The sequence below is a fragment of the Nicotiana sylvestris genome, chromosome 2 (genome assembly GCF_000393655.2).
Source record: "Nicotiana sylvestris chromosome 2, ASM39365v2, whole genome shotgun sequence".
Taxonomy (NCBI): domain Eukaryota; kingdom Viridiplantae; phylum Streptophyta; class Magnoliopsida; order Solanales; family Solanaceae; genus Nicotiana; species Nicotiana sylvestris.
The window spans coordinates 39,218,356-39,231,684 of NC_091058.1; the positions used below are offsets into that span (position 1 = coordinate 39,218,356).

Consider the following 13,329-nt stretch of genomic DNA (forward strand, 5'->3'; position numbering starts at 1 on the left):
GACTTTAATCGAGGTGTTCTCAATTGAAGGGTTGGGGCCTAATAGACTTTAATCGAGGTGTTCTATGTTGAGAACACTTCAATTAAAGTCTGTTCGGCCTCAAAATGCTTAGGTCTGACTTTGAGCCTGGGTCCGTATAATTTTGAAGATTCAGAGGTATTTTTCCTACTTCTCTTTTGTACCCTATGTGTGTATTATTGCCTGTTTTAGTAATTTGTATAATTTTCCTATTTTTTTACTTGATTCTGTCTCATATCCACTATACCCGTTTATTCGATCAAATTATAGCATTGTTTCTGTTTGTTGTAATTGTTTACAATGTGTGTAATCAACTCGATTAAGTTCGTCGATTAGTTGTCTTATTATAAATTCTTGCTCCTGTTAACGCTGATTGAAACAACCTGTTTGCCTAAATTGTCTGGGGTCTGTTTGTTTGGTATCAGTTTGTTATAAGCATGTCCGTTAATTAGTTTCGACAGTTAATTCACTCTTGTTTGTTAAGTCAGCAAGTTCGTCAAATGTTTTTTGATCCAGGGCCATTTGATTGCCTGATATTTGTATTCATGTGCATATTTCAGTTTTAGTTTCAGGACATTGTCATTAAGCTGACAATGAACCTGCATTCACATTACCTTCATTCATGTGCATATTGATTCAAGTTTCAATTTCAGCTTCAATGATTCTGTTGAGTTCTGTGTGGTGTTAATGTTTTGGTTTGAATTCAGTTTTACAAGTGTTAATAAGATATTATTGGGTTAGAAGGTTGCATTTTTAGTTAAAATTCAGTCCAAAACTTACTGCTGTTGGTTAAAGCTGCAGTTTAAGGTTTTTTTAGGGGCAATTTGGGAATGAAATAGTTGGGATAATACTTTAGTGTTAGTGCTTTGTTAAATAGGGTATTAATTAATGCAATAATGGGAAACCAAAGAAAGTGGAAGGGGCTGAAATTAAGGGGAAAAAGTATCCTTAGTGGAACTAAAACTGAAAATGAGGGAAGTGGGAAATTTCTGATTTAAAAAGGGACCAGGCAGCACTGATGGGAGGAGGCAGACTTGTATAAAGAGGGGGTGTTGGGACTGATTTCAGGAATAGATAGAGAGAGAGATATACATACAGAAAGACAGAAAAAAAGAGGGGAATTAAAAACACAAAAAGAGAAGATACAGACAAAAGGAATAGAAAAAAAAACAGAAAGAGAGGACAGAAGGGAAAAGCAGAAAAAGAAAAGCAGAAAAAAAAAGAACACACACACACATAGAGAAAAGAGAAACAGAACAGAAATAGAGAAGAAAGAAAGAAAAATCAGAAATATTGTTTCCTCATATCTGTACGGGTTTGTTTGGTGATACTGTTTGATTGAATCTGAAATTTTCTTAAAATTTCTGCTACTGTTCGTCTGGTTTTCACAGTTTCTGTCGGTTTTGTTCAAATCTGCTGAATTGTTTGGCATTTTATTTCTGCTGTTGGGCTCCTTTTGCTGCTACTGCTGAATACTACCTCTTTTACCCTCATTTCCAGGTAGGTAAAGACATTTGAACCTTGAAGTAAATCTAGATCAAAGCTTGAAATCAAGCCGAAATTGTTATTGTGTTCTTTAAAAACAGGAGCTACCTTTTTTTTTTATTTTCTGCACGTTTATCTCGTCAAACATCAGATTTTTGTTAAATCTAGTTGATGTAAGGGCTTCTTGTTTGTATATGGCATGTTAATAGTTATGTGTATAACCATAAGTGAGAGGAAAATTGACATAATCTGCTACGTTTAAAGATATTGGGGTATTCCTAAAGGTTTAGATATGTATTTGCGGTATATAATGTCAATTTATTTAATCAAATTTGTAAATTAGTTTTCTTTCTTAACAACAAATGGCCATTTATTTAGGAATGCGATTAACCCATTTTCTTATAAAATGGTATATAAAAATAATGTCAATGATTTTTTTTTACAAAGTATAGATTTAGTATTTGTAAATAGCTTGCATAAGCCGAGATAAAAATTGGTTTAATTTTATCTATCCCAAACTCGATCATCGTAAGCAAACTAACCAAATAATTAGAACTTTGGACTAAAAACAAGTTGTATAAAAGAAGGTCGGATTTATGAATACTAGTTGCAACATTTTAAGTCAAAGATATACAAAGTAAAGTTCGCTCCGAGTAGAATAATGGAAATTCTTCGAAAACTACTAGTTTGGTTATCAATTAAATTTTTTTTCCTAGTTTTACATGTAATTTGCTTTGGTAAGTCCTTAAACATATACACTTAGTCTTAAGCCTAGGAAAATAATAAATAACTTGTGCATATAATTATCAAGTACTAAAAATACATAAACAAAATACATATACCGTATTCACGATAAAATGGTAGTTTTAGTTGCACGTTATTTATTTATTTTTCATCTCATTTATTCTTTTAATTTGAATAGTTTTGAGGTATATAATTCACACGTTTAAAATATAATCTGTGGTCAACACCTAATAAATTTTAATTTTTTAAGAAATCTCGAGACATTCCATTTGGTGATTTCCCATGGTTTTCATATTTAAAAATAAATGGACATAATAAACAGTTGTAGAGAATTTATATTACCATCAAAAAATATTTTGTGAAATTAGGGATACGTTCGCGTGACCTAATTACATTTTTCTAAAGGCAGTTCGGATTATGCGTTCGCGCAATTTCGAGCAAACTTTTAATAAAAGAGGGTTCTTCGGAGGATATAAAATTAATTTCATATAACCCGAGATGTGAAGTTCACTATTTAATCATACAAGAGTGACGAATGATCGTAATTTTATTTTAAGCACGCGCAATTTCGGCCATAATATATTTTTATAATAAAAAATATAAAAAAATATTATCAATCTTATTGTGTACACGTATGCGTGACACGATTCTTTACATTTCTAAAAAATATATAATACGAATATACGTACGCGTGATTCGTTTCAAGGAAGGTCTATAATTGTAAACAATCTAAACAAAAGCGGTAACAAAATCATGCAACAAGAAAAAATGTATTCAGTAAGTCGAGATAATTAAGCCAAGTATAAAAATGGTTAAGCGACCGTGCTAGAACCACGGAATTCGGGAATGCCTAACACCTTCTCCCGAATTAACAGAATTCCTTACTCGGATTTCTGGTTCGCAGAATGACAAACAGAGTCATATTTTCCTCGATTCGGGATTAAAATCGGTGACTTGGGACGCCATAAAATTCCCAGGTGGCGACTCTGAAATAAATAAACAAACCCCGTTTCGACTGTCCTTTAATTGGAGAAAACTCCTTCACCCCTCGCGGGGGCGGAAAAGGGAGGTGTGACAAATACAACCTAGATTTTTCATATACAGTACACCATGAATAATTATAAAAACTATAATTTCCATTTGCATATAGCCTACAGTTGTACACAATATACATTTCAATACAGTGATCAAAAGTAAATATAGGTTGGACATAACATACAATTTCAATTTTCAGATTGTTTAAAATGACATCCAACCAAGCGATGTAGAGCTTGCTGTTATTCAGATTCCTATGGGAGTCATTGAGGTAGATACCAGTCCTACCAATACTCATTCAGACAAGCATGCAGATAGTTCGGATGATTCAAATGACTTTAGTCCTACACCGCATCTTCAGCTTGAGAAGAAATATGATGCAAGTGTTGGACCTTCTTCATCTCTGCCCCACAAGAAGTGCAAAGAGCAGATTATAGATCACTCAGAGGCGGAGACTAAACCCAAGACTCCCAATGCCGGTATATCTGAAGTCAATCAAAATGTTTTGCATGATAAGAAATCGGCAGATTCTAAAACAGATGAAGTATCTTCTTTGAGGAATGATCTAAATTCATTCAAAGACTACGTGAGTTTTGTCTGCCATTAGTAAACATTACAGTTTTGTCAATTAATATTCATATATTTTTCCAACACCTATCTAATTTTTTATGTTTTGATTAGGTGATGGGCGAGTTCACGTCTTTAAGAACATTAATCAATGAAAACTTTAAGAAGATTTCTGACCAGATTAAAGTAAATCAGCCCACAGTGACACGCGATTATAATATTTAAATGTCGCATGATGTCGACGTGCAAGATAATCCCAAAGGCCAGCCAAAGAGTAATATAATTGTCAACGAGAATTTGGAGGTTAATATTTTTTAACCTCTGTTAGTTTATGTTTATATGAATATAATAAGACTATATGTTTCTTATTTATTCACATTAATCATCTATACCAAACCATACATATTTTGAAATACAAGTAAATACATGTTACTTAAGTTATACATAAGTATTCAATATTATATAAATACATATATAAACTAAAACATGTATGTAGTTGTATCTATGATTAATTTTCAAGCTGTATTCTGTTAATGTATACTGTATTTTCAAGTTGCATACAACCTATAGTTCCATACAACTACGTACAACATAATCTAAATGTAGTTGTATTAAGGTTTACAGAATACAATATTCATTAAAGGATTACAGTACTTATTATAATTGAAACTACATTACACAGTAGCAGAATATAGTAACTGTAATATGTATGTAGTTGTGTTTATGTTTATTTTCCACTTTATAAAACACTCATATACATCTGTATACATTAACAGAATACAAATGTTAATCCTGTTTGTGATGAAGCTAGTTTATGGGAATAATACATTTGAGATGTTGTGTATGATACCACCTACATGTGTATCCAAAGAAGTACATGTATCACAGTTTGAGTTACCGGACAAGTTTCTTCCAAGTCAAATTCCAGAAGCTAGAATTGTGATACACCATGCAACAAAACATCCAGCAGATGCAACCCCATTAGCCTCACATAGGAATCGACGTCCAAGTAGATGATATTCTTCGCCTTATGAGTCAAACTTCGACTCCGCAGATTGATAAATTATCTAAAAATAATGTATTATAAAGTTATGATCTTCTTCCCCCTTGTATCTATAATTAAATGGTTGTATTCATGACTTTACTAAACAATAGGTACCTCAGTTAAGTTGACTCCCATATTCGACAAGAAACACATATTTGAAGATGATTTGATTTCGGGACCACATCCTACATTAGTCATTCAGGAGTATGAGAAATGGGTTCGCAATGATTTTCTCGCTAAACATTATCAAAAGTAAGTTTTTTACTTTGTATGTCTATTCAATATATTTATAATTTAAATAATAGAAATATTGTATTTTGAAATTCATTGTAGAAGTGATTTGGAAAACTATTACAAAAAGAACAAGTCAACATTGAATATACCGTTGGATTTTGGCGTTGATCAAGTCACTTCAAAAAATTGATTTTACCTTCTCTCATTTGACGGTAAACTATGGAATGACAATGTAAGATAAACTCCTTTCATATTCAGTTTATTAAATGTACACTGCTATCAAATAAATACATGTATTCGGCATTATGTATGTAACATACAATTTTACTAACCTGTTTTCAGCAGTTGATATTTAACATACAAATACATGTGTTCAATTCTGTTTTCAGCAGTTGATATTTTCTGAATTTCCTTCAATGTACTGACGCTATGTATTCAATTTTAAATGTAGCATATTGATGTCCTCTTTTACTACTTAAGAAAGAAGGTAAAGTACAACCAAATACCCAACTTCAAATATACAACTGTTGATTGTATATTCAAGACAAGAATAGTTGAAATATTCGACAGGTATGCTGATACAGATAGTAATGCAAATGTAGCCAAAGAAGAGGATGTGGTGTCACACCTCCTTTTTCCTACACCCGAGAAGGAGCATAGATACAAAGGAGTTTTTTCCAAATAAAGTGACAATCGAAACGGGATTGTTTATTTATAAAAACAAATCAGAGTCGCCACTTGAGATAATTTATGGTGTCCCAAGTCACCAGTTTAAATCCCGAAATGAGGAAAACTGACTCTATTTACGGTCTGCGAATGCAGAAATTCGGGTAAGGAATTTTGTTAACCCGGGAGAAGGTGTTAGGCACTCCCAAGTTCCGTGGTTCTAGCACGGCCGCTTTGATCATAATTGGCTTGTTAAAATTATTTAATTACTGATTTATAGATCCTATGTGAAATTAACTTTTACCGCTTTTTAAGTTAAGCAAATTATCTTGAAACAGGTCACGGGTACATGTACCCATTTGTTTGGCGCGTCAAAAATCATGTCACGTGAACGTGTCCCCAATTGATAACGCTTCATTTATTTATTTAAGAAAAATTAGTTGAAGTTGCGTGAACTCATCCCTCGTGTTGTTTTTAAGATCATAATCATGTCACGTGAATGTGTCCATGACTATGATAATCTATTAAACGTGCCTAAAGCAAATTAGGATAATTGGTTATTTGTTGTATCTAAATCATAAGAAATTAGTATAGGGCCATGCATTTGTAATTTTGTTTGGCACAACATATCTCAATTTGTTCTAACTTCTATACTTAATTGGGAGATCCATAACTGTTTATGTTAAATGTGGAACACCTCAACTGATTAATGAGCATGACTAGTTGATTAAAAAACGTAAGAGGATTTTTACTTATTTTGTGCTAATGTTTAAGCTAAAATTTAAATATCAACGAACTAGTAATAGACGATCCATGTTTGATTACGAAAATGCCCAGGCTGATTAGAGGCCCAACGGCCAACCTGCCAGTTACTACATGACCAGCGAAATAAGCAGTTGGGCTTGACATGAGCCCAGATGACAATCCCATCGCTGAAAAGAAATTCGGCATAACTTGGCTAAAGAAGGCAACCCAGTTTCACGATCCAGCGCCAATGTTTGAGGAAAATTACATCATTCAAGAAAATCTGAGTTTGAACCAATTCTGGTAATCCTTGACTCAAATGCAAAGCAATTTTAATGTTAACATATCTTATGAAGTGAATATGCAATTCCTAGTGAAAATTATTTCAACAAAACACAACAAACGATCTCCCTATCTTGCCAAAATAGAACATTCCATGCCCAAATAACAACAGACCTATCACCAATCATTACTCAAATTGAAATACTGAATGAATCTTCCCTAGAATGTCATTATCGTTCACACAACTAGCCTAGCTATCAAACACAACCAATTCTTACTTCAGTTTCTATCAGAATACCTGTAAGGACCTCGAAACACATATATATGTTTGACAATATGGCTTCAACAAGAAATTTTCATTCTATACCCAGTCGAAAGCCCTTTTAAAATGCAAGAAACTCACACACAAACAGAAGCAGAACTAAGTGACATTTTGACATCATTGGATCAACACATATTACACTAAGTCCAAATAAATACTCCTGAATCAACTACATTCAGACAAGGTCCAAATCCATCACTTAAAACAAATGTAATATCAAGGAAATGGAGTATGCAAAATAAGCTAGACTAGGCAAACATGAAATAAAAAATGGCAGAATCAAGAAGTAATCAACACTAATGTTTATCATTTTAACTTCAACTCAGTTTACAGATCTTCACACAGAGACTCAGTCAGGCATCATTTCCAGCCACAGTTCAAAAGAGTACCTGGAATTCGAAAGAAACAACACAGGAAATGAGGAGGCACCAGCAGAACAGTAGCAAAAACAGTGTTCAACAGTAGAGACAACCAAGAAAATCAGCTTTAAACCAAGAAATGAAATGCAATACTCAACAAAACACGGCCAGAACTTCAAACCAAGATTTTACAAACTAAAATTCCAGCCATTCTAAACCCAGATGAATCAGAAAATGTTTCAGAAATCGAAAACTTTAGAAATCAAAGAAAAGCTCAATGCAATAGTAGTAGTTTTTTTAGTAGTTACAGTTTTTCCTCACTTCTGATTCTATCACCCTGTCTCTCAGAATGTCCTCCTATGTGTTTCAGAGTACCAGACTCTATCTTCTATATCCTTTTTTTCCTTTGGACTCCCTCCTCTATATCTATGAGTTCTGTTTTCTTAAATAGGCAATGAGAAATGCCCTTAGGATTCACAGAATGCCCTTTCAATATATAAAAATTTGATTCCACTCAATTCTTATGGCTTTAAATTATTCAGTAGTGAATTGTTATCCCTACCATTATAGAAGCTTCTCAATTGAGTGACTACTTTAAACTTATACTAATCAATTCTCATCAACACAATTAAACAAGAATTTAAACCAAATTATTAAACTAATCCTAATTATTTTGACTAAACCTAGAATATGAAGGACTCAAAGGTTACCATAATTAACAGAAGAAATCAAGAATTCAGATGACATGAATAATAGCTAAAGAAGCTCATGAATAAACCAGACCAAATCGACGAACAATTTTTAGTTCGACACAAAAACTAAACTAAAAAAAACAAATCGAATCCGACCAAGTAACCATTCTAAAAATAAAAGAAAGGATTAGAGGAAGATAATAAAAAAGAATTAGAAAAACTAAAATTAGGGCACTTACCTCCAAATGATTGAACCCCATCTTGAATTAGATCTTCAATTTTTGAATATGAAGCCGGAATAGACCTTAATCGAGTGTTCTCGACTGAGAACACACAACTAAGGTCGATTTAGACCTCAAAACCTTCAAATATCTAACCGATTTGGAGTTTGGGATTTTAGGGTTCCTTTAAGATTCGAACAGTTCTGGTGTCATTCGAAGGGCGTGAAGTGGGGATTTGGAAAGAGGGTAGTGAGATGGTTCTGGGGTATCGATTTGGGGCTGGTTGGGTAGGCTAGGGTTCGGGGTCCGATCTTCGATCCAAGATTCGAAGAGTTATGGGGTGATTCGAGGAAAAAAGAGTGGGGATTTGGCATGAGGGGAGTGAGGGGGTTCTATGGTGTAATTTTTAGGCAGATTGAGGTCGGCGCCGCCACCGGAAGGCGGTGTGGAATGGTGGCGGCTGGTCTCTAGGGTTTGGGTGAGGAAGATGAGTGATGAGATGGGGGGGGGTTCTGAGGGGTGCGAGATCTGTTTGGGTAATTATATATATTAAAATTATTGATTCAATCAGGACCGTTGGATGATTGGAATCTAACGGTTCTGATTGAATAAATAATTAAAACGAGGTCGTTTTAATCGAGTAGGGTTGGACCGGTTCAGGAATCGGGTCAGGTTCGGGTTGTGGGTGAAGCTCTGGACCGTTCGATCAAATTAATTCAACGGCCCAGATTAAAGCATGCCCAAACGATGTCGTTTGGTTTAGTCTGGTGATGGACCGGGTTGGGACGGGTCTGGGCCGGACTAGGGGGATTTCAGGTGTATTTGATTTGGGCCTCTTGAATTAAATTGAATTTGGCCCAAATTTGACTTCTTTCTCTTTCATTAATTCTTTTTCTTTTCTTTTCTTCCTTTTTCTTTCAAAAATTAAAACTAAAATCCTAAATTAAATTATAAAACCAGATCATCCTATCAAAAATACTAATTAACTCTAAATAATAATTAACACAATATTATTTTACCAAATCAAAAAGAAAATCACGAAATTTCGACATTAAACACTAAAAATGCAAAATACATTATTTTTGAATTTTTCATTTTTGTAAAACAACGATTTACTTAATTAATCTAAAAAATATATAAAATTAAATCCTAAATGCAAATACTTTATTTTTGTATTTTTAATGTATTAAACATGTACACAAACAATGCAAATAATCAAGAAAATAGCATAATAATTCCTCAAAATAACACATAATTAAAGAAAAGACATAATTTTGGGAATTCTTTTGGAGTAATTCGTATGAGGCAAAAAATCACGTGCTCACATGTGGTATGTGAATACATAAGGGGCTACAGATTGCTGGCTAATGTACCATGGCATACTGTTGGCAATGTCTTGATACCAGTCAACTTGAAGGAAAAACTGCATTGGGTATTGGCAGTTGTCTCTGATGTATCAAAGTGTATGACTCCATTAGATCAACATTGCATGATGCCTATGTGGCTTTAGAGATAGATAAGCTAGCTAAGTGTGTATCTCTGTATATCGATCAGTGGTTTTTACAGAGATAAGCAAGGCATAGATTGGACTCATGACTCAGCATACAGTGACAAGGCACCAACTGATCCCTTTGATGTTGTTTTCATTTCAAATCTGTCTCAACAAAATTCCGGGAGCATGTATGTGTTTAATCCTTTTCCTTGTATTATTTTTCTAATAATATGAATTGTTTGTAATTGTTTTGATGTATTCTTTCAGGGATTGTGGGGTGCATGTCGCGCATGCACAGAGTTTCTGAGCACTGTTAGTTTGGTTTCACAAATAAAATTTGATGCCAATTTACTCCGTCAAAGATATGGTGCCCTCCTTTGGGACTATGCTATGTGAAAGATAGACGCTGATGCCATAAGCGAGAGCGAAGCACCTTCAAAGATTCTTCGGCACATCACTGATTCTTATACGTCGGTTAAGATAATGTTAGAGTAGTCTTAGGTGAATGTAATTTTCGATGGGAGTTTTTGTGAATACTGTTTTATTGGATAGTGTGTTGGTAAAGATGGTGTTAGTTTAGCAAAAAAAAATTAATTTATTAACCGTATCAACAGTGTTTATATACTATCATTTCAAGCATCCAATCAATGTATTGACTGTTTTTGTGCTTCTGAATTCATCTGTCCTTCAACCTGTTGTTTTTTTGTATGTTTACAATAGTTTGTATTAGTATGTATGCAACATGTTGTATTGATATGTATTCAACTTATTGTATCAGTCAATATTCAACATGATATATTTATCCATATTCATTAAGTTGTATTTATATGTATTCACCAGATTATGTTCACATATTTTCAGCAGGTGTATTTAGACCTTCATATTTATATAATATATTGCATTAATATGTATTCAGCTGTATTTTGAATACGTCTTAGGTATATAACTGATTTTATTCATCTGTATTCATTTATATTCATATGTATTCAAGTCTATTTAGACTCTTGTACAATATATATTTAGACATCTATATGTGTATAACAGATTGTATTAATATGTATTCAGATGTATTTGAATATATGTATTTAATATTCATAAATCATATTCAATTCTGATATACGATATGTATCCAAAACAAAATCATCAGTTCTGTTTATTGAAATATTACATCTTTTTATGATACAATCATATCCTATGTATATAACTGAGTGTAATCATATGTATTCAATGATTATATTCATCTATATTCATATATAATGAAGATATAATAGTCGTATTTTAATTACGTATTCAGATTTAATACACCAACTAAGTATATTCAAATATATTCGAAATGACACCAGAATCTATGATAAAATGTTTTGCATTAATACAAGTCAGAATGTGAACTAATTTCTACGTGGAGCATTTTTACAAGTACGCTTATTATGTCTTTCTTGCCCACATATGCTACACGAATGTTGATTTTTCTTCTGCAGCAATTCAATGAACGGATTATCATGCTTCTTCTTTGGTCTTCCAGGAGGTCTTTTTCATTTGGGTAGTAATACAACTTCATATGCTATATGTGCTGGTATATTCCATTCTTTTCGGTCCGACAAAGGATACACGGGCACCTTATATGTCATTACAACAGACTTTGGTTTGTAATAATCAGAGCAATAATCTTCTGGCATTAGAAACTTTCTCTTCAGGACAGCCCAAGCGTGTGGGCACAGTAATTCATCGACTTGGAATCGCTCACAACTGCATTTTTTCTCTAAGAGGCATACAGTGTAATGCCTTCCTTCATCATTCACCGTATGCAAATATTCAGTCGATGGCACCGCCTACATTTAAAAAAAACAAATCATATATATATCAAAGAATAGACGTATTAAATATGATTTTAATATAGAGTATTAGACATTTATTTAGCTTTAAGAATCATAATATGTATTGTATTAAAATACAACTGTATTAGATACAAACATATTTGTACATATATACAGAATTCAAATTCATACACGTATATACAGTTAAATACATTGAATATATTAGAATACATACTATATGAATGTTGGCAGAATATTAGAGAGTAGTCTTGAATGAATATAGGATACAAAGTCCATTGCTACCTTGAAATATATACAGTTAAATACCTTGTACCATGGCTACATATAGGAAGAAGATACATAAATAAAAGGCAACTTACAGTAGACATTGCCTCATTCAAGGCAAGCATCTCCTGGTATTTTTCCCAAGCATTGTGTATGTATGTAAAGCTTCTTTCCGATTGTTGCAATTCCAACGTCCAAACAGTTTCCTAAATTCTTTGAGGAGGTCGTATATTGGCAATTCCCTTGCTGACACAAGTGCGACATTGATTGACTCAACAATATTTGACGTCATTGTCCATCCCCTATTGACAGGTGCATACAACCTAGCCCATTTTTCGTATCCAGCTAACTCCAAGTATTCCTTCACCCTAATATCTACCTTCTCCACCTTCTCCATTAGACTGTCAAACTCAGCTTGTGTGTATGTTTTTGTCGTCGAGAAGTATATCTCGCTCAACTTTGAATGACTCTTTTTGAATTTCTTATATACGTTGTTCCAAAGATGCCATATACAAGCAAAATGTGGTACAATTGGATACACTCTTGATACAGACTTGATGATACTTTCGTTCCTATCTGAAACAATGTACATGCTTTCCCTCTCACCATATGCTTCCTTGAATTGCTCAGAGAACCACGTCCAAGTAGCATCGTTCTCTGAATCAATAACACCATATGCTAGTGGAAGTATATGACCTGTAAATAAAATTGCATACATATTATAAATATGTATTTCAATATTTAATATGTAGTAATATTATAATATTTTATTATAATCAGTATACTCACCTGCACTATCCAAAATGCTGGCTGAGATGAAAGTCCCAGTGTAATACGATTTTAAGTGGCTTCTATCCACAACCACAATGGGTCTACATTGATCGAACCCCTTTATAAAGGCATACAAGGATATATACACATACTTGAACTCATTTTGTGGGGATTTTACCATTCTAATGTGCGAACCACGATATGTCATATCAATTGTATACAAGTATCCTGGTAATTTATTGTATGAATCAGCCGGTTCAACCCTCAAAAAATTCATTGCCTTTTCTTTAGCCCGCCATGCCAACATGTAACTAACATCCACGCCTAAATTTGTTTTCACATCATCAATTATATCCTTTGGGGTGTATTTCCTCTTATGATTTGTAAGCTTGGGCCTAATCATACCACCTATAAGGCTGCTACTTGCCTGATGTTGCTCATACACTTTATCCTTCAACGGACATGTATGCTTATCATTGAACTCTCTCACTTTGAATAATTGTGATTTGTTAATGCTAGAAGGCTTAAACCTCCATGCACAATCTTTTGACAT

At 33.4% G+C, this 13,329-nt stretch overlaps 1 protein-coding gene across 1 annotated transcript; it reads right to left on the bottom strand.

Annotated features, from left to right (window-relative positions):
* Positions 1 to 12,117: 12,117 nt before the first annotated feature.
* Positions 12,118 to 13,329, bottom strand: LOC104225675 (uncharacterized). The gene is made up of 2 exons (XM_009777526.2): positions 12,795 to 13,329; positions 12,118 to 12,701 (listed from the first exon to the last, which is right to left on the bottom strand). The coding sequence occupies exons 1-2, from the start codon at positions 13,327 to 13,329 to the stop codon at positions 12,118 to 12,120; spliced, it is 1,119 nt and encodes a 372-aa protein (XP_009775828.2).